Source organism: Salvia splendens, chromosome 18 (assembly GCF_004379255.2).
Source record: "Salvia splendens isolate huo1 chromosome 18, SspV2, whole genome shotgun sequence".
NCBI classification, from domain to species: domain Eukaryota; kingdom Viridiplantae; phylum Streptophyta; class Magnoliopsida; order Lamiales; family Lamiaceae; genus Salvia; species Salvia splendens.
Window position 1 is genome coordinate 24,099,787 of NC_056049.1, and position 26,141 is coordinate 24,125,927.

The following is a 26,141-nucleotide window of genomic DNA, read 5'->3' on the forward strand; positions in this document are numbered from 1 at the left end:
ATCCGTTCATGTAAGTACAAATCAATGAATTATAGAACCTTTCACATCTTATAAATTATTGTTTAGTTATAACCGTTGTAGCATGTAATTAATTAAGTACAAATTAATGAATTATTGAACCTTTCACATCATATATATTATTGTCTTGTATATATAACCTAACCGTTGTAACTTGTAATTTGGATTATTCTCATTTAATTGAAGACAATTTTTCTTCAGTGATTATGTACCAAAATTAATTGAAACATAGTTAATGTATAGTAGTAGTACTGATTACTTTGGTGCCTTTGAAAACTCTATATATGTTATTTCTTATTTAACTAAATAATAACTGGATACATGAAAAAATATTTAACTTTGCAGTTGGTACTAGAAATTTTTATGCAAATATAGTAGTACTCCATAAATATATATACATTAAATATAATTCAGTTTTTTCGATAAAAAAAATTCCAAAACAAACTTAAAATCCAAATTTTTAAGAAATCAGAATTCGTTTCAAACCGAATTTAGTGGTACTTGCTCAATATTCACTTTGACCTATAGCAACAAAAAAAAAGGTCCAAAATATTATTTCACCAAACACAAATAGCTAGAAAACGTGACAAATGACAAAGAAAATAGAAAGATGCATAAAAATCGGAGTATAAAAATGGGCTTATCCCATAAAGATAAATTGGACCTTTTCCAACTTCCTATATCAAATTTGCCAATCACGAGTATCTCTCATAATTTCTCTCGTGATGGACCACCTACTTTATTCAACTCCTCCAAATTAAATTTCTGAATTTAATATCGCATTTCTAATCATTTAAATATATATGGGTGTGTTAAGGTCCTTCGCAGCTTTTCAGTCTAAGCTTTTTTTTAATCACAGCCCTTGGATCCTTGAATTGGATGGTTGTGATGATCTGCATTATTACACTATAATGATGCATTATTAGTCGGTGTGCATCATTCAACTGAAAATCTGCATTATTACACTATAATTGTGCATTATTAGTCGGTGTGCATTATTCAACTAAAAATCTGCATTATTAAATGACACGTGACATCAATCTAACCGTCGGAGTACAAAATCGTGGGGCTGAGATTAAAAAGAACAAAAGATACAAAAAGGAAATGAATACATCCCTCTCTCTCTCTATATATATTCGTCTATAATCAATAGTCATATATTTTTTATATTGATTCGTATAAAAAAACTATCCATTCATGGTAAAATTATTCTATCTGATTAGACGAGTATTATTTATTTCTTTCTTATACTTTATCAAATTTTTTGTTAAAATGTACTCCATATCGTCCACTATCACGACATTTTTTTCATAAAATTTCATCCCAAGATGAGTTATCTACCATACTAAACGTGTGCACTTAATGTATGTAGTAAGATCTATTTTTATATGAATCATAGTCATTTGATTCTTGAACTTTGGTAATTGTCAAGTATATTAATTTCATGTAGTAAAATCAGTTTCTTAAAACTTGCAATTGAAATACTACTACTATATAATCACAATTCACAAGTACTATATCATTTTTTTTAATCATCTCATTCATATAAAATGAGGTGAAATCAATTATTATATGGCAGTAGAAATTGTCACAACGTGCCTAATTCCAACCTATTTCTCCCACATATTTTAGTAATTATAAATTAAAATCATAAAATTATTTTTTGTATTTTCAGCAATAAAAAAAAGAGAAAACAATTCCCTTCATCTGAAGAAATTCGAAAATCATTACAACAGGTGGGGAGTATAAATTAAAAGAAAACGGCCAATTTTCCCATTCCACCCCTCATTTCCCCTTGAATTACACCCTCTGCCACTCTCTTCTCCATCTCCTTCAAATCTCCCTTTTCTCTCTCACTGACCCACCGTTTGGTTGCAGGATGTTGTAGAGCAAAACCGAAGCTTAATTCATTAGTTTTTTTTGTGTTTTTTACTCAAATATTCCGGTGATCCGAGATCTATCCTCGCTTAATCACTGCTGCTGTCGACGTTATATGCTGAGAGATCCGCGGCCTAAGCTGCTCGCGGTACTCTCTCTCTACATTCAAGACGCTTGCTGATATTATTGCACGGAGGTGTTTCATGTGTGTTCGTTTTCTCTATCTAGGTTTTAGCGGTGTGTATAAATGCGGAAATTTCGGGTTTTTGTGTGAAATTTTGGAATGTGGACTAATTTTGAGCTGCTTTTTGGTGTAAATTGTTGCTCCAGGTGGTCGCGGCTGGCTCGTCGATCGTCGTCGGTTTTTTTTACTGAGGATTAAGCGTTTTCTGAGCTAGAGAGAAGCTAGGGTTTTCGAATTAGGGGGTTATGGAATGTGAATAGAGGATTAGGGTTTAAATTAAGCGTTATCGTGTTGTGTTTAATTTATTTTTGGGGATGAATCGGAGTTTTAGGGCTCCTGAGAGGGGGCAGATGGGGAGTCTGAGATTGAGGGATAATAAAGATGAGGAGTTGGCGTTGTTTCGGGAAATGCGGAGGCGTGACAAGGAAAGGAACGATCTTCTCCTTCTTCAGAACTCCGACGAGTTCGATGCTCCACTTGGTAATTTGAATTTGAATTTTCGATTTTACTTTTCTTTTTCTTTTTCTTCGATGATGAAGGCTAGGTGTTTCTTGATTTGTTTACCAATTGATTGTTTACCCAATCAATTTGGCAGATTTTTATTTTTGAATGTTTCTTTTGCCTGAATATTGTATTTGGCAGATTTTTATTTTTTTTATTATACTTTTCTTCCAGTTTTGAGTATAGGGCTATAATTTTAGAAAAAAAGAAGTATGTTAGTATTTCTTATGTATCCGTGTTTGCAGGACAAAGGAGTGGTAGTTCTCCAATATTTAACATAACTTCTGGTACCACTGCGCCACCAGCCCGGAAGAACGTTGCTGACGAGTTTCTCAATTCGGAGAATGATAAGAATGATTATGATTGGTAATTGCAGCTTACTTCTTGTATGTTATTGTGCTTTGTAGTATTTCTTTTGATATCGTATGGTATGCTGAGCCACTATGAAGGTGAAGTCTTGAGTTACATATGTGAAAGGGCTTAAAAACTTGATCTGAACTCGTAGTAGCTGGAGCTCAAGGATTGGCACTGTGTACATTATTGTAATGAAAACTAAGTATTCCTAATGTCATCTAAATCCTCTTATTATGCATTATTGTAATTAGCGAGCGAATTTAGCAAACATGTTCTTGACTTCACAGTCTCCACTGTATATGCAGTCATGATTTTGTTTGTTTTTTAGTTGTCTGGTGTGGTATTTATCAAGGATCAACCTTTCCACACATATTGGAATATCATAAGACTCTATGACTTGTACATTCCATTTCTTCATATATTTTTATGGAATACATAATGTTTAATACTCTCACTACCCTAGCAGCTTTTGTTAGAAGTTGACCACTGTAAATTTGGATAACCATTCTTTCGTTTTGCTCCAGTGGTTGATATTTCTCTGGAGGGGTTACAGACTAGAGTCTGACTAGCCTGATTTTCTCTAGCCCCATCTGTTTTTGTTATATTATGATTTCTGGTGTATTTTTTCACAAAGAAGAATGTGTTACTTCTTGAACATCTTTGCATCTAGAGATGATTTAGCATCTTTTGGAATAATTCGCATTTTTTATCAAACTGGATCTTTAAGTGTGATTTCTCAAAGTTATATTGAATGCAGCTGGTGTTTAATTGGATTTCTGTTTCCATAATTGTTCAAAACTTTTGTATATAGTACCCTTCATTGTTTTTTCTATAATGATGCATAATTGTGTATTTTTTCAGGCTTTTAACACCTCCTGGCACCCCACTTTTTCCTTCACTAGAAATGGAAGGACAAAAAACCGTCATGAGCCAGCTAGGCACTCCAAAAGCTCGTCCTACCGCTCTTAAGTCTAGAGTAAGTAATTCTACTTTTTTTATTCTGTGCTGTAATACTAAATACTGAAAACTATTAAGTGGCTACACCTTGTTTGGGCCGATATATGACTAGGGGTGACCATTTGGGTTTCGATTGGATTTTTGCCAGATCCTATCTGAAAATCCAAATATTTTCTGATCCGAATTGTCTGAAAATCCCAAATCTGAACTAAGAAATCCAATCTGATCCTAAAAACCCTAATATCCAATACCAAAAATCTAAAAATGTGAAAATCCAATACCAAATTCCGAAAATCTAATACTCTCAAACACTTTTAGAATTGTTCCACACAAAGGGTTTATATTTGTTAAGTTTACCATTAGAATTGGTATACTTCATTTCGATCATAATATTCACATAGCAAATGTTCAGATGCCCTTGATTAATGATGTGATCTGTATTTTTATTTCTAATTTCTAATGTGTGATATCTGCTGGAGCAGTTGAGTGGAAATATAAATAGCTTATCTTTTCAACGTTTATTTCAGTGCAAACCTCTTGTTCTGTTCTGTTCAATGTCTGCCATATATACATATTATACGAACATTTTATAAAATCAATTTAACTCTTTCTCCAATTTATTTCTGTGACTGAAGCTTGCCAATGCCCAATCGGAGCCTGCTGCTAGGAGCAATTTGTCATCTAGACAGCAAGTCTCATCCCCTGGGCTAAATACTTCAACTGGAGGACTTCGCCGACCAACTTCTTCCGGTGGTCCTGGGTCAAGACCTGGAACACCAACTGGTCGCCCAACTGTGAGCTCAATATCCAGATCCACCTTGACCTCAACATCAAATAGGGCTGCATTGAATGCATCAGTTAGAATAACCTCCAACACAACATCTAAAATGTCGACCACAACATCAAAACCTTCAAGATCTTCTACACCCACTTCTCGCCCCACGTTGTCTTCAGCAAAGCCCACAGGTCCTCCAAGATCTTCCACCCCAACTGGCAGGTCTACTATAAGATCCTCAACACCGACAAGCAGCGTGTCTCTACCAGCATCTAGGTCGACATCCAGAGCCTCGACTCCTACTCGCAGACCAACAGCATCCTCTGCTACAAAAACGCCTGCTGTTTCATCAAAGTCTCCAACGACCTCTTCAGTTTCCAAGCCAGTTTCTACGGCCTCGAAGAATCCCATGCAAGCACGGTCCAATTCTCCTACAGTGAGACCTAGACCGTGGAAGCCTTCAGAGATGCCTGGATTTTCTCTCGATGTTCCACCAAATCTGAGAACGTCTCTGTCCGACAGGCCACCTTCAGCCACTAGAGGTAGACCAGGTGCACCAAGTTCTCGGTCATCATCTATCGAACCTCCTTCAAATGGAAGGATTAGAAGACAATCTTGTTCTCCTGCAAGAGGCCGGCCCCCTAATGGTATGAGCCGTAACAGCGGAAGCTCTGTGCCTGTTCCTGCTGCAAGTCGGTTGCATGCTAAGGCTAATGACAACGTGAGCCCCGCTCTAGTCGGAACTAAAATGGTTGAAAGGGTGATAAATATGAGGAAACTAGCTCCCCCCAAGCAAGACGATAAACACTCTCCCCACAGCAGCTTATCCGGAAAGTCCTTATCACCAGACAGTGCTGGTTTCGGAAGAACACTTTCAAAGAAATCTTTAGATATGGCCATGCGACATATGGTAATATAATTATTCATTATCACCACGTGCACATTTTTTGTCGACTCAATATGTAAGTGTTGCCCTTTGCAGGATATAAGACGGACTATTCCTGGCAATCTGCGCCCTCTTATGACCAACATCCCTGCGTCCTCGCTGTACAGTGTGAGATCGGGACCTAACAGAAGGACAACCAGCATCTCAGATTCTCCGCTTGCAACGAGCAGTAACTGCAGTTCTGAATTGAGTGTCAACAACGGCCTATGCATGGATGGAGGCGAAGCAGATGAGGATGTGAGCAGTGACAAGTGCCTCCGTTCACCACGCAGCTTACGGGGCAGGTGATGATGGTACGTATTTTCTGTTGTAGACACCGCTTTCAGCTGAACCACTACTGGCAAGCAAGAGTAACAACTGAAACATAATGGGTAGTATGCCATTCAACTATCCTGTATTAATCTGTATCAGCCGTCTTCCAGTTTGTTGTTTGTCGGCTAATCGAACGTAACACCTATTATTGAATCTCTAATTTGTTCAAAGCTAATTTGAAAAAAATTCTGTCAATATAGTTTTTCTTTAGTCTTTGGAAGTTTTAAGATATGTGTTTAGTCGTATAGTTTGTTGATAATTCACTCATCTTGCGAAACTTCCCTTCATTGAATCTGCTGATTCAGTATTGAAGGAAAAGAAGCATCCAATATCAACAAGGAAATGAAGACTGTTTATTCAGTCAGAAGTTGGATACGATGCTTCTAAAAGGAATATGGAAATATCGCAAAATCTTGAATATTTAATTACTTGACATATTTGCTCTAATAATAGGGGAATCAAATGACATTTTTTTAAAACTTCATGATTCTTTTCCTGTGTTATTCACTTTCAATAGTTGAAATATAATATAGTATTCCAATTGTTTGCACTTCATAATAAATTTTAAGATTTCAAATTTAGGCGTTTAATTGTCTCTTCTTAGTATTTTATTTCTCCATAATATAAAAACTTAACAATTTCCTTTAATAGGAAATTTACAATAGCTTCTAAATAAGACAAGATAATAAAAAACAAAATGTAATCTCCAAAGATGATAAAAAAGATACATTCTCATCTACGAATGTAATCTTTAAACCTTGTGATCCATGGGCTGTGTCTCTTCATGGGCTGTGTCTCTTCACGGGGTGTGTTGGATGCGGCTAGGCCGGTGTCTCGACGAGCACAGCAGGAGACTGGTTGAGGTGGGGAGGGGTGTTTTGCTTCAGCTTCAGCAGTAGCTGCCGCATTCTGGACAAATCAGTCGATCTACCTGGCTTCGGCCCTTGCACCACCACGACCGACGCTTTCTGGCCTCTTCTCTTCTCTACTGCAGCAACCTCCTTCGGTATCAGCTCTGCTATAGATTTCCAATAATCCTTATCAGCTTCAGCATGGAATTTCTCCAGCTTAGCAACAAATTCCTGATCAAACAAGACTCACTCAATTATTGAATCTTGATTGACAAAAGCATCATTCAAACATCAACACTTTCACTATAATCCACTATTGTTTGCTTTTCTATAAGATACTAATCGGGCTTGCACGAATACTGACTGGAATAAGGTAAATCGACATGATTCTTTAGCGTGTACCTGCTCCTTTTCGCGGTTAGTCAATCTGTTGGTTTCCGAGGTGATTTGCCTCTTTCTGTGAAACTCAACCTTGTAGTCATCAGCTTCAACTATGATTTGGCTCAACAATTCCCTCTCTCTCTTCTCCTTCTCCTCTAACCGAGCTGTGTTTTGTCTGTTAACCACATTAACATACGAAATGTGAACTCCATATCATCATTTACACACACAGAATACAAACTCCCTTCAAGCTCTAGACTAAATAGCAAATAACATAAATTAAAATGTAAAAAAATTGGAATATACTAATCCAAAACCCATTCATTTCCAAGATTATATACACTTTAACATGTTATCTGAATGCCAGTACATCCATCCATGATCCATTTAACACTGATCATTAGAATTTATAATAAAACTGTTGGAATGAGAAATTAATTGATTGGAGAACAAGAAGGCAAGAGATGAAATTATGGCAAGAATATTGAAGGAAATCAATGAAGATTATGGAAAATCAAATAAAAGGATATTAGTATAATTAGAATATATTTTCCATGTTTAGCTAGAATTAGAGTCTATATATAGTTGTGTAACATGGAGAGAATAGAATTCAATTCATTCACAATGTAGTCTTTAAAGTTCTCCACGTCTTTTACTTTCTGCAATAGTCTTTTATTTTCCGCATTGTATTTTCTAACATGTTATCAAAGCAGGTTCGATCATAGGGATCGTTCACTGTCTCTAAAAAAAAAGGCAGCAGCTGCAGCGACACCACTCTCCTTTGACAAATTCTGAGGGAAGATTGAGATCGTCAAATAGAAGGAAGGAAAAAAAGAAAAAAGGAAGAAGAATGTATGGAGATTGTCAAGTTATGTCGTCATCAACGGTGGGAGGAAGCCATATGTCATCAGATAACTCATCTCTGTACAACTCCACCATCCAAAACCCCAACTTCAATTTCATGGCCAACATCAGCCCTTTCAACATGTTGTCTCCAATTCTCCCAAAAGAAGAATCAGCCGCCGCTACAGTTTGTCCGGATGAGGGGGAGAAGGACGCCCGGGAGAAGACTGTCCCTGAAAAGCTAAGGTTGTGGAAACGGTCACCGAGAAGAGGGCCAGCGACGGTGGATTGTCTATGACCGAAGAGAAAACAGCAGCAGTCAAGATAAGAAAGCAGAGAAGGAGTTCACGGTTTGTCCGGTCGAGGGGGAGAGAAAGTATGCGACCGAACAACTCCTCTCCTATAGTGGCCGTGAAGGCCAAAGATGACGGAGTTGAAAGGGTGAGAAAGCTACAGCAGTGAAGCCGTCATGTCACGTCCGGGAAGGCCGGCAAGAGCTGTTATGGCAGAGGCAGCAGCAAACGCAAGAGGCCGACGTCTGCATAGCGAGGGGGAGTGAGATAGTGGCACACCACAGCCGTAGACAGGGTCGCGCATGGCTGTGTGGCCAAAAATATGAAGGGACCAGCGGAAGAACCGCCACGCCCAGAGAAGAAGAATGAGAGCGCCTAAAAGAGTCGTTGTCAGCAGAGATGATAGTTTAGCCATCGCCCATAACAGGCGTGAGAAGACGAGTGAAATAGCAAGCACATGGATTCGAAGCTGATCTGGAATCTCTTATGAGCTCGAAAGTGGAGCAGGAGCAGAGAGCTATAAGAGCTGAAGAAACATTGAGAAAAACCAGGTCACAAAATGCTAGCACAGCAAAGAGGATTCAGGAGGAATTTAGAAGGCTTTCTGTGCAGCTGGCGACTACGTTTGAAGCCAATGAGAAACTGGCCGCCAAATCTCTAGCAGAAAGGAACGAGCTTCGTCTACAAAAATTCCATTTAGAAGAAGCCATCAAGAAAGCTTCTGCAGAACATCAATCAGTCAAGACTAGTTATGAGGATAGTTTGAGTCAGCTTGCCAGTCAGGTGAAATCCATGGCTAATCAAATAGAAAAGATGCAGTCAGAACCCAAGGGCTCCTCAAAGACGAAGTTTTAAAGCGCAAGGATGAGATTGAGACATGCAGGGCAGTGAATAAAACGTTGTCGGAGGAACTCCGTTAAGGAAATGGAATCACTTGTGGAGCAAGGGAATAAAGAAAGAACTGTGCTAGAAAACAGGATTACATCGCTGGAAAATGATGCTAAGAACTCAGAGAAGGAATTGAATAAAATGAGATGTCTTCTGGAAGAAAAAGAATCGATTGTTTGGAATTTGCAGGCAGAGCTAGATTCCCTTCACTCACAGTACGATGAAATAAAGCATTCTCTATCGGAGCATGAGTTGAAAAATGAGGAGTTGAGGGAAAAAGTTTCTCAATTAAAAGAAGACTTGAAGAAGAATGAAGATGCCCTCAGAAGCATGGAGAAGAAGATGAAGGATGTAATCAAAGAACTTTAAATTGGGCCTAGTAGTTATTAGGCTCAAGAAAGAAAAGAAATGAAAATAATGGACTCATAGTTTGAGTTTGGAATGGACCGAGAATGGTTTGAATTGGCTCCTAGATATGAGCAAAAACTGTCTAGATTAGCTCCTCGACAAGAGTCAAAACTGTCAGAATTAGCTCCTCGACACGAGTCAAAACTGTCAGAATTAGCTCCTCAACAAGAGTCAAAACTGTCTAAGATGGCTCCTAGATATGAGTTTAAACTATCTAAGATGGCTCCTGGATACGAGCTAAAACTATCTAAGATAGCTCCTAAATATGAGTAAAAACTGTTTAGACAAGCTCCCGGACACGAGTTAAAACGGTCTAAATTTGCTCCTTGACACGAGTTAAAACTGTCTAGAATGGCTCCTTGACATGAGTTAAAAATGTCAACAGAAATTTGAAGAGCTCCTTGAAACGAGTCTAAACTTTCAATAACTCTTTGATACGAGTATAAACTATCAATGATGAATTGAAGAAGCTCTATGATACGAGCATAAACTATCAATGGAAATTGAAGAACTCTTAAATACGAGTATAAACTATTTATCAAACTAAAGATCGTGCAAGTTAAGTGTCGAAAAACTCGATACTCAACTTGAGGGGGAGTGTTGGAATGATAAATTAATTGATTGGAGAACAAGAAGGCAAGAGATGAAATTATGGCAAGAATATTGAAGGAAATCAATGAAGATTATGGAAAATCAAATAAAAGGATATTAGTATAATTAGAATATATTTTCCATGTTTAGCTAGAATTAGAGTCTATATATAGTTGTGTAACATGGAGAGAATAGAATTCAATTCATTCACAATGTAGTCTTTAAAGTTCTCCACTTCTTTTACTTTCTGCAATAGTCTTTTATTTTCCGCATTATATTTTCTAACAAAAACCAACCATTTTATATTTGGCAAATGATATAATCAACCAGAATTAACAATACATGATCCTTTTTTGTTTCCAAGAAACGATCTTTCCCCTAATAATGAAAATTCTGTATCCCAAACAATTGAAAATCCATCTAATTGCAATAATTATAGAAACACAATTGAAAATCCAATCAATTGCTCAATAATTGTAAAAAAAACGCAATCAGAAAATAAAGAGCACTAAATTCATCTGTAAAACCTATCATGAAAATAAAAATCCCCAATTAGATAACCAGAAATTCAAAGAAAGACTTTACCTTCTCCATTCTCTGAGCGCGTAGCTCTCCTCGTGCTCCATCTCCGCCGGTGGCGGGAGAATCGGACCGTTGTCATTTGTTTCCGACGAGAAATGCGAGGGATCAGTGAATTCTCCGCCGGAGGCGTAGGACGGCGGGGGAAAATCGGCGACGGTCGAATCAAATGTGGAAAACGACTGAGCGACAAAGCCGTCGTCATAGGAGGTGGCCGCCGGGAAATCACCACCGAATTGATCGAGCGAGTGAGTGAAGGGAGACGACATCGTTTTGGAGAATTATCGGTTTTGCTGATCTTAATTCTTCACCAATGGGTGGTGATGTATTCCATTAATATATTGGCTTTTGGTATGTTGTAATAAATGAATTTAATGGTGTGAATAAAATTTCCTAATATTATTATTGATTAATTTCATTTAGGCATGAGGATTTGGCAATCAAAATAAGTCATTTTTATTAAATAATAATAATACTAATTATTATTATAGATTCATTACTGATGCTATTGGTAATAAAAGTTAATGCAAATTGCCCAAAATTTTTTTTCAAAGTTAATTAAATTTTTATCAATCTCACAATTTTAAAAATAGCGTATATCATAACGTTTACGTTTTTCTTAGTCGTTCATCGACAAAATTTAGCTTGCTATGTGTTCAAATTCATTGGCGTGACGTATGCATATGTGAAAATTAAAGAGAGAAGTGACTAATTGTATTGCATGGTATCATTTATACATCCAAATGTTTTCCATATATAATTGTTTGTTTACCACATCATGAATACTTTTTTCCCAAATACTATGAAATACTCCCTCCGTCCGCGAATAGGAGTCCCATTTTTCCATTTTGGTCTGTCCGCGAATATGAGTCCCGGTTCATAATTACCATAAATGGTAAAGAGGATCCACATTCCACTAACTCATTTCACTCATACATCATTTAAAACTAATATATACAAGTGGGACTCCTATTCCACTAACTTTATTCCATCCACTTTTCTTAACATTTTCTTAAAACCCGTGCCGGAATTGAATGTGACTCCTATTCGCAGACGGAGAGAGTAATTGAGAAACATCTCAAACTTATGATATAATTAAATTAATCATTCTTCGAAAATGATAGAATTGATAAAAAAAATGACCAAACTTCATTAATTTTCCGGCAATTCATCAAAAGTCTTTTATACTATATGGGCAAAAAGGCAACATGCTAGAGTTCAAACTCAATTTCTATATCGGCTTCAGGTTCAACACACTAATACTTCGAAGAAACTTCACTCTTGTTATAATTTAAACCAATTTTTTCTAGAGTGAACTTCAAAAACAGTCCCTGGACTATGCGTTTATCTCGCCTTTAGTCCATGGACTTTCAAAATATCCCCAGACAACCTTGGACTAAGCGTTTATATCGAAAATGGTCATTTTTCACTGTTTTGGGTCAAAAATACCCTTTTAGGGGTTTAGGCAATTCCGTCATTTCCAAAATACCCTTTTAGGGGTTTAGGCAATTCCGTCATTCTGATTTTTTGTATTTCTCTCTCTCACACTTCTCTCCTCTATTATATACTGTCTCATTCTCTCTCTCACCTTATCTCGTCCATCTCTCTTCCCTTCTTCTTCCTCCCCTTCCTTCTGCAAAAGTCGACGCAAAATAGGTATCAAATGGATTACTGCGAGAAAAGGTTTATTTTCGGTGGTGTTATCCGAATTATGTGGATTTTGACTGGGTTGGGCAGATTCGGCGCGAAGGTGGGATTGGAGGAGAGGACGAAGTTGAGAAGTTGATTTGTTTCATTATCATGGATTTGAGCAAGTAGGTTTGATAGATACATTGCAGTTTGTGAGTTTTGGGGAAATTTGTGATTGGCGTGAATTTTATTTAATTATTCGTGGTGGCGGAGGATGCGGCGACGACGAATGTGGATGCCAACGACGAGCTGCAATGACGACCAACGCAGGCTGAGAAACTCCATTAGTTTCGATCTTTGAAATCGCTGTCGACCCCACGGTGTGTCGGGCGGAGAAGATAGCAGATGCAGTGTTTGGTGTCTATATAAGTTTGACGAGAAATCGAGAGAGAGGAACACCTTGAATATTTCCGAGAAGAAATTCGAAAAATGAGTTGCAGAAAGTGAAAAGATGAGTTGAGAAGAAGAAGAGAGGTTTATTGCGGGACCCACTTTTAGTTGGTGGACTGAAAAAATAAGGCATTTAATATTATTAGTATTAAATTAATTATTATAAATGTAATTTATATTTTAAAAAATACTAATGGATTCGTAGCTATGGATATATCTTATTTTGATGGAAAATAATAAAATAGATTATTGCAAAATATTAAAAATTAATAGTGTAATATTTTCATAAAACTTTAGTTAGTTATGTGAAGTGATTGGATAATTTGATTTTAGAATTAAATTTAATTTTTAGTGTTAATAAATTTATTTATTTTGTCATTCTTTTTATGGAAAAGACTTCTGATTTTACTTTATTGGAGATTGGGTTCTCATTGGATAAGGGTAAGATGGGTATTTTTGCAGACGTGTTTAACAAAAACCTTATCCTTAATGCAATTTGTAATTGGATGAATTGTCGATAAATTCAACTTGGTTTTCCAATTTGTAATTTGCAATTATTCTATATATGATTCGTTCGAAAGTCCGAAATCAAGAAAAAAACTGATGGTATCTAGTAAGGAGTAATATAGTGGTTGGGTACTTAAATGGATCTCGTTAGAAATGTTACTCAAATGAAAAAGATGTTGAAATAATATCAGATGTAGTATAAGGCTAAATCAACTACAAAAAATAATATCAAATTGGCTCCCTGATAGTAATATACGATGTAATACAAAAAATAATATCATATCGGGTATTTAAAGAAATATCAGATGTAGTACTTAGCAGAGTATTGAGCATTTTTTACTTATAAAGAGAAGATGGATAGAAGAGAGAAGGTGTTTAAAAGAGAGGCAAGAGAGAGAATTATAAAGTGATACATCTATGACACAACCTGCACAAAATAAAATAATGAGCTGACACACTGCCACACTCAAAAGTAAAAATATGGAAATGATGGAATTGCCCAAACCCTTAAAAGGGTATTTTCGATTCAAAACAGTGAAAAAGGACTATTTTCGAGATAAATGCTTAGTCCAGTGTTGTCTGAGGATATTTTGAAAGTCTAGGGACTAAGGGCGAGATAAACCCATAGTCCAGAGACTGTTTTTGAAGTTCACTCTATTTATCGCTCAACATGCACACAACGACTACATTATCATACTATTAGACCATTATAATCGTATTCTACAATAAAATCAAAAGTGTTATAAACTTAGGATTTCCTATAAACTTAGGATTTCCTTGAAGCAAAAACTTATAAAGAGAGATTAACCTAACAATAACAATATATCAATATAATCAAAATTCTAAAAGAAAATTCAATTTTTAATTTTATGTTTATAACTTTTTAGCAATAATATAATTAACTCACAAACAAGCAGACAGCATCAGCTCGTGCTGTGACAGCTCTCCACACTCCCCCTTTCCATCGCCTCATCTCCACCACCAAATCCCCCAAATCCGCATCAATGGTGAGCTTGTGGCGAGCGGCGATGGGCGCCAGCCAGCCCAACGCCGACGACTACGACGGCGTCGAGTTCTGGTCCGCGGCGGAGCGCGCCGGCTGGCTCACCAAGCAGGGCGAGTACATCAAGACCTGGCGCCGCCGCTGGTTCGTCCTCAAGCAAGGAAAACTCTTCTGGTTCAAGGAATCCAACGTCACCCGCGCCTCCCGCCCCCGCGGCGTCATCCCCGTCGCCGATTGCCTCACCGTCAAGGGCGCCGAGGACGTGCTCAATCGCCAATTCGCCTTCGAGCTGTCCACTCGGAGCGACACGATGTATTTCATCGCGGATGCGGAGAAGGAGAAGGAGGATTGGATCAATTCGATCGGGCGATCTATTGTTCAGCACTCGAGATCGGTTACCGATGACGAGATCCTTGATTATGATAGCCGGAAATAGTTTGAATTCAGTAGCAGGTACTACTTGTTGATTCCACCTTTTTTTTTCTGAAATTTGTTGCAATTATAGCTGTTTCTCTGTTTATATTGCTGGTTGATGTATGTTCCTACATTTTCTGGTTATAAATTGGGGGTTAGGGTTTCAAACATTGATATGTGTAATTTGATATTGATAGTATGAACTGCAGTATGATTTCCACTTTGAAAATTGGGGTGAATAATATCAACCTCAAGCTTCATGTTTATGGAAAATTCAAGTTTGGTAAATATTCCAGTCGTGTACAGATTTATGCTGGTTTGATTCCTTATTTCTGGAATTTGTTGGAATTGTAGTTGTTTCTCTGTTTATATTGCTGGTTTATGGTTTGGGGGTTAGGGTTTCAAACATTGATGTGTGTGATTTGGTATTGATAGTATGAGATGCAGTATGATTTCCACTGAGAAAAATTGGGGTGAATATCTCCAGTTATAAACAGATTTCTGCTGGTTTGATTCTTGTTTCTCAATGTTGTCGTTGCATTTTGGCGTAACATATTCAGTTGTTTGATCTCCCTTTATCGGTCTTTCTGAAATTAGTTTAGTTCAGAATTGAAACTATAGCTGTTTCTCTGTTTATGGATTATATATATTGCTTGTTAATGTATGCTGATTTTGGTTTGGGGGTTAGGGTTTTGAACTTTGCTGTGTGAAATTCGATTTTGGTAGGATAAGCTGCAGTGTGATTTCTACTTTGAAAACTGGGGTGAATAGAGCTTCAAGTTTGGCAATATCTTGTTTCTCAACGTTGTCGTTCCATTTTGGCGCGACATATTCAGCTGTTGTGTTGAGCTCGTGTCATGTTTCTGAGCACCATCTAAGCCATTCTCGCCCCTTATGATTGTTGATATGGAGAAACTCGGGTTCTTGGCATTTTGCACATTTTTCGTATTCAAAAAGGGTGCTCTATTCACCATTTGAATTGTTTAAACTGTAGAATACACTTTTTGGATGTGCTGGACTAACTGCATTTTGGCATGGTCCAACACAAAAGGATTCAATATTTTTGTCGCATGGAATATTTGTGGCCAATTTGCACCAAGTTCCACAAACCAGACAATCTGAAACGTAGAAAAAAATGGTCATTTGGCATGTACATTTTTATCGATAAATCAAAGACTCGGTCTGAAGAATAGTAAGCAAGTAATCCAAAATATCCTTAACAGAGAAGTTCAGGACCAAGAACAGTCCAAACCAACAAAAGTCTATTGCCAATACACACAGACTACCATAAACAAAATTGACTTTAAAAACTTTGCCATTTTGAGGTTTTGAATCCAGTGACAGTATATGAATATGAGACTAATAATTCGTTATGGGATTTGCTTAAATAATAATTTTGGACATATCGACATTATGAATTAGTTGGATTCCTTTTAGCTGTTGGTATTACTATTAGGTTTGTTGGGATGGTGGAATTTATGGCTATTATCAATATTTAGTTTAGGGATTGATGGATATAAACACATTTAGTATTGGGATCGATGGATAAAAAAACTTTTAATACTTTATGTTGATTTTCATTTCATTATAAATTCATAAGTACCTAGAAGTCTTTTAAATATATTGTAAAGCATAAATAGTATTCCATTTGTCTCTGAAAATTTATCATATATTTCTATTTCCGTCCGTTCCACAAAATTTGTCATTTCATATTTTACTATTTTTGAAAGTGGACATCATATTTCACGAACCAACTCATTCTCACTCACATTTTATTATAAAACTAATATTTAAAAATAGGCCTCACATTCCATTAACTTTTCCAACCCATTTTCCATTACGTTTCTTAAAATCCGCCCGGTTAAAATGTAACAAAATTTAAGGGATTGAGGGAGTAACTACCAATAATTATAATAATAACGATGGAGAAATAAATAACTTTAATTATATGATGAAATTTTAAAAATCAATTTCAAAATATTACACAACGACAAAGATGCCAATTCATCATTTCATAAAGCAATAAGATGGGAGTAAATAAGAAAATAAATTATTGGTTAGGTTGTGATTCGGAACTGCATTTTGGTAATGTCTAACACAAAATGATTCATTATTGAATATCCGTGCCCAATTTGCACGATGTTCCACAAACCAGACAATCTGAAACGAATAATAAAAAGGTCATTTGGCATTTACATTTTTATCGATAAATCAAAGACTCCATCAGAAATGAATTTAAAATGGAAATAAAATTTTATACCAGATGCAAGAGCAATGAAGACGGCCAAAAACTAAATTGACTTCAAAAACTTTGCCATTTTGAGGTTTTGAATCTAGTGACTATATGAATATGAGAGTAATAATTCGTTAAGGAATTCGCTTAAATACTACTTTAGGACATATAGACATTATGAATTAGTTGGATTCTTTTTAACTATTGAGATTACAATTAGGTTTGTTGGGATAGTGGTATTTATATGGCTATATATTATCAATGTTTAGTATTAATGGGATGGATATAAACAACCTTAAATTTAGTTAATATTTTTTATGAAATTTGAGGGATTGAGGGAGTAACTACCAATAATTATAATAATAACGATGGAGAAATAAATAACTTTAATTATATGATGAAATTTTAAAAATCAATTTCAAAATATTACACAACGACAAAGATGCCAATTCATCATTTCATAAAGCAATAAGATGGGAGTAAATAAGAAAATAAATTATTGGTTAGGTTGTGATTCGGAACTGCATTTTGGTAATGTCTAACACAAAATGATTCATTATTGAATATCCGTGCCCAATTTGCACGATGTTCCACAAACCAGACAATCTGAAACGAATAATAAAAAGGTCATTTGGCATTTACATTTTTATCGATAAATCAAAGACTCCATCAGAAATGAATTTAAAATGGAAATAAAATTTTATACCAGATGCAAGAGCAATGAAGACGGCCAAAAACTAAATTGACTTCAAAAACTTTGCCATTTTGAGGTTTTGAATCTAGTGACTATATGAATATGAGAGTAATAATTCGTTAAGGAATTCGCTTAAATACTACTTTAGGACATATAGACATTATGAATTAGTTGGATTCTTTTTAACTATTGAGATTACAATTAGGTTTGTTGGGATAGTGGTATTTATATGGCTATATATTATCAATGTTTAGTATTAATGGGATGGATATAAACAACCTTAAATTTAGTTAATATTTTTTATGAAATTTGAGGGATTGAGGGAGTAACTACCAATAATTATAATAATAACGATGGAGAAATAAATAACTTTAATTATATGATGAAATTTTAAAAATTAATTTCAAAATATTACACAACGACAAAGATGCCAATTCATCATTTCATAAAGCAATAAGATGGGAGTAAATAAGAAAATAAATTATTGGTTAGGTTGTGATTCGGAACTGCATTTTGGTAATGTCTAACACAAAATGATTCATTATTGAATATCCGTGCCCAATTTGCACGATGTTCCACAAACCAGACAATCTGAAACGAATAATAAAAAGGTCATTTGGCATTTACATTTTTATCGATAAATCAAAGACTCCATCAGAAATGAATTTAAAATGGAAATAAAATTTTATACCAGATGCAAGAGCAATGAAGACGGCCAACAACTAAATTGACTTCAAAAACTTTGCCATTTTGAGGTTTTGAATCTAGTGACTATATGAATATGAGAGTAATAATTCGTTAAGGAATTCGCTTAAATACTACTTTAGGACATATAGACATTATGAATTAGTTGGATTCTTTTAAACTATTGAGATTACAATTAGGTTTGTTGGGATAGTGGTATTTATATGGCTATATATTATCAATGTTTAGTATTAATGGGATGGATATAAACAACCTTAAATTTAGTTAATATTTTTTATGAAATTTGAGGGATTGAGGGAGTAACTACCAATAATTATAATAATAACGATGGAGAAATAAATAACTTTAATTATATGATGAAATTTTAAAAATCAATTTCAAAATATTACACAACGACAAAGATGCCAATTCATCATTTCATAAAGCAATAAGATGGGAGTAAATAAGAAAATAAATTATTGGTTAGGTTGTGATTCGGAACTGCATTTTGGTAATGTCTAACACAAAATGATTCATTATTGAATATCCGTGCCCAATTTGCACGATGTTCCACAAACCAGACAATCTGAAACGAATAATAAAAAGGTCATTTGGCATTTACATTTTTATCGATAAATCAAAGACTCCATCAGAAATGAATTTAAAATGGAAATAAAATTTTATACCAGATGCAAGAGCAATGAAGACGGCCAAAAACTAAATTGACTTCAAAAACTTTGCCATTTTGAGGTTTTGAATCTAGTGACTATATGAATATGAGAGTAATAATTCGTTAAGGAATTCGCTTAAATACTACTTTAGGACATATAGACATTATGAATTAGTTGGATTCTTTTTAACTATTGAGATTACAATTAGGTTTGTTGGGATAGTGGTATTTATATGGCTATATATTATCAATGTTTAGTATTAATGGGATGGATATAAACAACCTTAAATTTAGTTAATATTTTTTATGAAATTTGAGGGATTGAGGGAGTAACTACCAATAATTATAATAATAACGATGGAGAAATAAATAACTTTAATTATATGATGAAATTTTAAAAATCAATTTCAAAATATTACACAACGACAAAGATGCCAATTCATCATTTCATAAAGCAATAAGATGGGAGTAAATAAGAAAATAAATTATTGGTTAGGTTGTGATTCGGAACTGCATTTTGGTAATGTCTAACACAAAATGATTCATTATTGAATATCCGTGCCCAATTTGCACGATGTTCCACAAACCAGAAAATCTGAAACGAATAATAAAAAGGTCATTTGGCATTTACATTTTTATCGATAAATCAAAGACTCCATCAGAAATGAATTTAAAATGGAAATAAAATTTTATACCAGATGCAAGAGCAATGAAGACGGCCAAAAACTAAATTGACTTCAAAAACTTTGCCATTTTGAGGTTTTGAATCTAGTGACTATATGAATATGAGAGTAATAATTCGTTAAGGAATTCGCTTAAATACTACTTTAGGACATATAGACATTATGAATTAGTTGGATTCTTTTTAACTATTGAGATTACAATTAGGTTTGTTGGGATAGTGGTATTTATATGGCTATATATTATCAATGTTTAGTATTAATGGGATGGATATAAACAACCTTAAATTTAGTTAATATTTTTTATGAAATTTGAATTTGTCTTAACTATTTTATGTGGAAAAAATCTGATTGTGTGCATCTAATATATTGATCAGATTACTATGAGGTTTGTTGGGATGGTGGAATTTATGGCTATTATCAATATTTAATATTTGGGATTACGAAATTTGAATTTGTCTTGAGTATTCTATGTTGAAAAAATCTGATTGTGTGCATCTAATATTTGCTTATGCGCTTTGAATCAAACGGTTTCATTTTCTATATAAATAGACGACATCGTTTCACTTGACTGCGATGCGATGAGATCGATGTATGATTTTCATGACTGTCCAACACAATATTTCATAGAAAAAATTCGTTGTGGGATAATTAAGAACAAATCCAAACTCATGCTTATTCCGACTAATTCTTAAATTTGCGGGACGGATCCAAATTTGATAAACTTTATGGGTTTTAATCGACTTTCCCTTCATTATTAAATTCATTCGTGTATTGATTCGTTTAGAGTTTCGAATTATTATCCAAAGACATATTTAAAGTTCGTTGTATTAGCAATTTTCTCATAATGTGGGCAAGCTTTTGTTTCCTTCTTCTTCTTGGGCTAGCTTAGCTCTTGTTTTGTACACGTTCTTTCTTTGTTTCTTCTTCTTCTTGTTGTGGTTGATCTGATTTTGTTCTGTTGTTGTTTTGCAAATCATTTTGTTATAGTGGACGTGTACAATTAAAAGCCCCATATAATTATTTTTATTTTTAATAAACACAATCTATTAAATAATTAGACTCATATTACATTATAAAATAAAACTAATACAATATAAGAAAGCATAACTTAAATTTTACCAATTTTTTCACTTATTTTTTTAAAGAATTGCGACGGGAGTTAAAATAAGACTTTATTTTGGACTAAACTTATTTGGACCAATTGAAATTATAAAAGCTGCATATATTTGTAAGTAATTGCCGTTTTGTAAGGATATGGAGTAGGAGTTATGATAATCTATGACCAATGTGAACCTTAGATTTAGGGGCATATTCAACATGACAGACTTGCTTGCTTATGTATCACAATTTGCTTGTTTATCTTTGATTTTGTATCGCGGATTGTTTGGAATCATATGCTGAGTTGTTTGCCTGTGTATCATAAATTGTTTACCTAGATTGTTATTTTAACTATGATGTCACCATAGTACTCTGATTTCGTATCGCAGATTGCTTGGAATCATATGCATGCCGAGTTACTTGTCTATAGATCATTAATTATTTGTCTAGATTGTCATTTTAACTATGATGTCACAATCATGCATGCTTCTTGGTAAATAGTTATTAGAACACCAATTGAAATTGTGACTTCAGAGTGATACTATTAAAATATATGAAACAATTTAAATTTGAGTTGCACAATAAAATAGAGGCCAACTAGATTTTGGATTCTACTCATCATTTCATAAAACAATAAGACGGGAGTAATTAAGCTAATAAATTATTGGTTAGGTTGTGATTTTAAAGTTAACTGAAATATTCATTTACTGACTGACAAATATTTCTATTTCATAATTGTTGAAATTGTAGAATACACTCGTGTATAAAAAAAATACACTGAAGCATTACATTTAAACTTTTATTCTGCCCCCTCTATTTCGTGGGCATTCAACACAAATATGAACAAACACAATAAGTTTTGTCTACAATATCTGCATTTATATAGATCAGATTGGATCTTTACCAAGTCGATGTGGGACATAATGTAGAGAATTTAACACACTCCGCTCCAAAAACCCGACAATCTGAAATGCATAAAAAAAGGTCAATTGGCATTCACATTTTTTTTGATAAGTTTACATCCAAAAATAGTCCACACTAGTAAAAGTTGTTATCCATATAGACCAATAAACATCAAAGAACGCAATAAATTCTTAGAAAAAACATGCAACAAATCCACAAAACAAGCAATAAAGGGGACAAAAGTACAATTCAACAAACCAAAGACAAGAAAGTACATATTCAAAAAATAAATTTAATTACCAGATGCTAATGCTAGAGCAACAAGGACGGCCAAAAATAAAATCGACTTCAAAATTTTCGCCATTTGACAACTTGTGGTTTTGAAATAAGGGAATTATTATTCATTTTGGGATTTGATTAAATAGTTTAGAACATATATCGACTATAGGAATTAGCAACGTTTAAATATTTTTATTTTCCTCAAAACTTAGATTGTAGGGAACTATCACATAGTGAGGTTAAAAGCCATAATTTAATATTTTAAACATAAAAAGGGTGTAGGACTAGAAATTTTTTGTAATATATTTTTATATTAATGGCACATATTAATTTCTCCAACATAAATGCAAAACACAATTCGCCCACCGTGGGGCTCAAACCCACGACCACAAGGTTAAGAGCCTTGCGCTCTACCAACTGAGCTAGACGGGCTAGATATTTGTTGATTTCTTCAATTGGTTAATAACTTTGTTGTATTCTTTTAATAGAAAGAGTCATTTAATTTAGGTAAGGTCATTTCATAAATTCGAACACACCAAAAATGAAGTTATGATAGGTTCTAAATCATTTTGGAAGGTGAATTTCATCGCTCAAACTTTTTTCCTCCGGTAAGAACACAAACAACAAATATTAGTAACATAATAATCACACAAAAAAAATATTAGTAACATAATAATCACACAAAAATGCATAAAGTAGATGAATATAAAAAAGTGTTATTCGTAAAGAGCAAGAGCCACACTAATAACAATTTTTTTTATTTTATCCCGAAAATTTAGTGATACAATTGAAGAAGGTAGAATAATTAGGTGAGTTACAAGCTAGCAAATGAATATATTTATTAAGTTATTAATTTAGAGCCATGAATTCGAATTGTATCCATTAGTTCTCTATTTGTAACGGCGCTAAAGTGCAACGAACAAATCAATTGTTACGAAAATATATTTATAACCTAGAAATATTTTATTGGGTGACTTAATCGCATTGCCGACCTAATAATATGCGTTGTGTATAATGTGTATCAACAAATTATACAATGTTTATCACATGGTAATAAATTCAAATATTTCCCGAAATGCTTGATTGGTCCAAAGTGGAAGGTAATTTTAATTATTTTCCCACACCACGGCCGTTACATCATTTTTTAGTCACGTATAGAATGTAGTTTAATAATTTCACTTATTCTAATTAATTGAGAATCATTTCAATAATCATTAAGAAAAAATGGTGAGACTATTGAGAAAAATACGAACACTTTTTATACTACCTTCACTTAGTACTAACATCGCCGGTTAATATGAAATCTCGGCTACATCATTTTATTAACGGCATTAACATCCTCCCGATATTCATCGCCCTCGCCCTCACCCTCGCCTCCCTCTCCATCCTTGCCTGCTTCATCCGCAACGAGTCCATCGCCGAATTCCCCTTCTCTCTCAACGAAACCCTAGAAACCCTAGAAATAAAAATAGATGAAAACCCTAATGACAAAGATTGCGATTTGTTCACCGGGAAATGGGTGTTTGATAACGTCACCCACCCTCTCTACAGAGAGGATGAATGCCGGTTCTTGTCGTCGCAGGTCACGTGCCTACAAAACGGAAGGAGAGATTCGCTTTACCAGAACTGGAGATGGCAACCGAGAGATTGCTCACTGCCTAAGTAAGATTCAAAAATAAAAGTTCAGGGAATAAATAAGAAAAAGTATTGAAAGTTCGTGTATTTACTGGAAAATAATTTCTTGAATATAGTACTATTTTTTTATGAAAAAACAAATGCTAGAGCCACAAAAGGGCAAGCTAATTAATGATTGATTGTTGAATTTGGTTTAGGTTTAGACCAAAATTGTTGGTTGAGAAGTTGAGGAATAAGAGGATGATGTTTGTTGGGGACTCGTTGAATCGAAATCAGTGGGAGTCCATGATTTGTTTGGTGCAATCTGTAGTCCCTCCGGCTAGGAAAAGCTTGAACAAGACTGGTTCCTTGTCAATTTTCAAAATCGAGGTTATATATTTTTTTTAATCTATATCGACTTTCACTACCTTTATCGATTTATTCTCGAACTTTAAAATCGATTTCACTAATTAAAACGATCAAAAAAATGACCTTCGTATGTTTCAATAATCAACCTGTCATGTTTTGATTTTGCAGTTCTGCATTAGGAATTAGTTTTATTTTGATCAGAATTTTATAACTAATCAGGATTATAATGCCACGGTGGAATTCTACTGGGCCCCATTCTTGGTAGAGTCGAATTCAGATGATCCTGATTCGCACAGCATATTGGATCGTATCATCATGCCTAAATCAATCCAAAAACATGGCAACAATTGGAAGAATGTGGACTACCTCATCTTCAACACTTACATTTGGTGGATGAACACCCCCACCACGAAAATTTTGTAAGTTACATTCTCACAATAACTAATTTAATCATGGGTTGATTGCTTATAAAATCATGTAGTTTGATTGAATTCTGGTTCGTCCTGTACATTTTAATTAGAATGATAAATCAGGAAGTTTCAAAATTTTTATTAATTGTCTCATGATATCATTTTTTAATTCAAAAGTTCGATGCTAAATTGGTGCACACGTGTAAAGTTTGGGGTTATCAATGAAAACTGAGGTAAAAGTATATTGATGTGAGAACATTGAAGACTAATACGATGTCAATTTGGGCTTAAGAAACTAAATATAATGGCACGAATTTGGTTAAATGGGACAATTGAGAATTTTTAAAACTTCATGATTTGTTCTTCAAATTTTGAATGGTGCGGGACAAACTAGAATTTCATCAAAGTTCGTGATTTTATAAGCAACTACGCCTTCAATCATATATTTGTAACGATGGAACAAGCAAGTGTGGACAAGTGTAGTGCGAGGGTCGGCTGAAGCACCCTCGGCCATATATAACTTTATACTCACTCGGCCACATAAAATTACACTTCCTTATTGACATGATTTCAAAGTCCAATTAGTAAAGTAGAAGATAGATAGATAGATAAATAGATGATGTTAGTTGAGTATTATTAGTGTAGAATATGGCCCATCTCACTAGAGAGGAAAATGTTGCCAAAAATAGAAGTGGGGCTGTTTTTATGGGACATACGAAAAGGGGAAATAGTGTCGATTTTTATAGGACGGGTAGAGTATTTATTTTGTGAAGTCTTTTTTTTGTCGTAAAAAAATAACTAATTTTCTGCCCTCACCCCTCAAAACAGACGAGGATCGTTCGCCCAGAACTCGACCGAATACGACCAAGTTGAAAGACCGTCCGCCTACAGAAGCATGCTCGACACGTGGTCGCAATGGGTCGACCAAAATGTAGATCCAAACCGCACCAGAGTTTTCTTCATGAGCATGTCGCCTAGTCACACCAAGTAATTAATTTATACTCTATAATTATTCCATCTAACATAATATGATGAAACTGTTTAATTAATTAATTAATTATAATAGGGGCACGGATTGGGGCAACACGGAGGGCGTGAAATGCGCTAAAGAAACGGCGCCACTTGTCGACATCCCGGCGGTGCTGGACATGGGGACGCACCAGAGTCTGTTTGCCGCGGTGGCGGATGTGACAGGTGCGATGAGAGTGCCAGTGAGTGTCCTTAACATCACCCGGCTGTCAAAGTACCGGAAGGACGCGCACACATCGGTGCACACGACCCAACATGGTGAGATTTTGACGGCGGAGCAGAAGGCGAATCCGGCAAAGTTCGCAGACTGCATACACTGGTGCCTACCAGGATTGCCGGACATGTGGAACGAGCTCCTTTATGCTCGGATCATCTCCAATTCTTGACCGGACTTCTGTAGTTTTTTTTGTTAATCATTACTTCCTCACATTTAATACTTTCTTTTTTTTAGTTTATCTCGTAAAAGATTTAAAATTTATTTTTTTTAAAATTACGTGTGTGGCCCAAAGTTGAAAATAGGAGTATTATAGTTGGGTAGGTTTAAAAATAATTTGAAGGCCCAATTCAGAATTTTGATTGTTTGGGCTTTTAAATTAGTAGCCTAGAATAATTTCTTGGGCCAGTTAAAAGAAATTGTTGAACCCAGATAAGTTAATCTTTTCATAATAAAATCTTTGGATTAATTTAAGGAAAAATGAGATGTAATCTTATTA

The 26,141-nt window shown here is 34.9% G+C and overlaps 4 protein-coding genes and 1 non-coding gene across 8 annotated transcripts; 3 read left to right on the plus strand and 2 right to left on the minus strand.

Annotated features, from left to right (window-relative positions):
• Window positions 1-1,810: 1,810 nt before the first annotated feature.
• On the plus strand, window positions 1,811-6,120 carry LOC121777087 (mucin-5AC-like). 4 transcript variants are annotated; one of them, XM_042174224.1, is made up of 6 exons: window positions 1,811-2,133; window positions 2,227-2,560; window positions 2,827-2,947; window positions 3,797-3,911; window positions 4,528-5,577; window positions 5,650-6,120. In XM_042174224.1, exons 2-6 carry the CDS (start codon window positions 2,395-2,397, stop codon window positions 5,899-5,901), a joined length of 1,704 nt encoding a protein of 567 aa, XP_042030158.1. In that variant the 5' UTR covers window positions 1,811-2,133; window positions 2,227-2,394; the 3' UTR covers window positions 5,902-6,120. The 4 variants fall into 4 exon arrangements, with proteins under 4 accessions (XP_042030158.1, XP_042030159.1, XP_042030160.1 ...); XM_042174225.1 differs by having other exon boundaries at window positions 1,811-2,101; XM_042174226.1 differs by having other exon boundaries at window positions 1,811-2,092.
• Window positions 6,121-6,502: 382 nt separating this feature from the next.
• LOC121777088 (clathrin light chain 2-like) lies at window positions 6,503-11,088 on the minus strand. The gene is made up of 3 exons (XM_042174228.1): window positions 10,766-11,088; window positions 7,179-7,332; window positions 6,503-7,007 (listed from the first exon to the last, which is right to left on the minus strand). Exons 1-3 carry the CDS (start codon window positions 11,026-11,028, stop codon window positions 6,747-6,749), a joined length of 678 nt encoding a protein of 225 aa, XP_042030162.1. The 5' UTR covers window positions 11,029-11,088; the 3' UTR covers window positions 6,503-6,746.
• A 3,179-nt stretch (window positions 11,089-14,267) lies between these two features.
• LOC121775768 (pleckstrin homology domain-containing protein 1-like) lies at window positions 14,268-15,851 on the plus strand. The gene is made up of 2 exons (XM_042172810.1): window positions 14,268-14,801; window positions 15,489-15,851. The coding sequence occupies exon 1, from the start codon at window positions 14,350-14,352 to the stop codon at window positions 14,782-14,784; it is 435 nt and encodes a 144-aa protein (XP_042028744.1). The 5' UTR covers window positions 14,268-14,349; the 3' UTR covers window positions 14,785-14,801; window positions 15,489-15,851.
• Window positions 15,852-22,365: 6,514 nt separating this feature from the next.
• On the minus strand, window positions 22,366-22,438 carry TRNAK-CUU. The gene has a single exon. It is a non-coding gene; the product is annotated as a tRNA-Lys (tRNA).
• Window positions 22,439-23,303: 865 nt separating this feature from the next.
• Window positions 23,304-25,814, plus strand: LOC121776965 (protein ESKIMO 1-like). Its single transcript, XM_042174101.1, has 5 exons — window positions 23,304-23,668; window positions 23,839-24,010; window positions 24,209-24,408; window positions 25,228-25,386; window positions 25,466-25,814. Exons 1-5 carry the CDS (start codon window positions 23,304-23,306, stop codon window positions 25,812-25,814), a joined length of 1,245 nt encoding a protein of 414 aa, XP_042030035.1.
• Window positions 25,815-26,141: the final 327 nt, after the last annotated feature.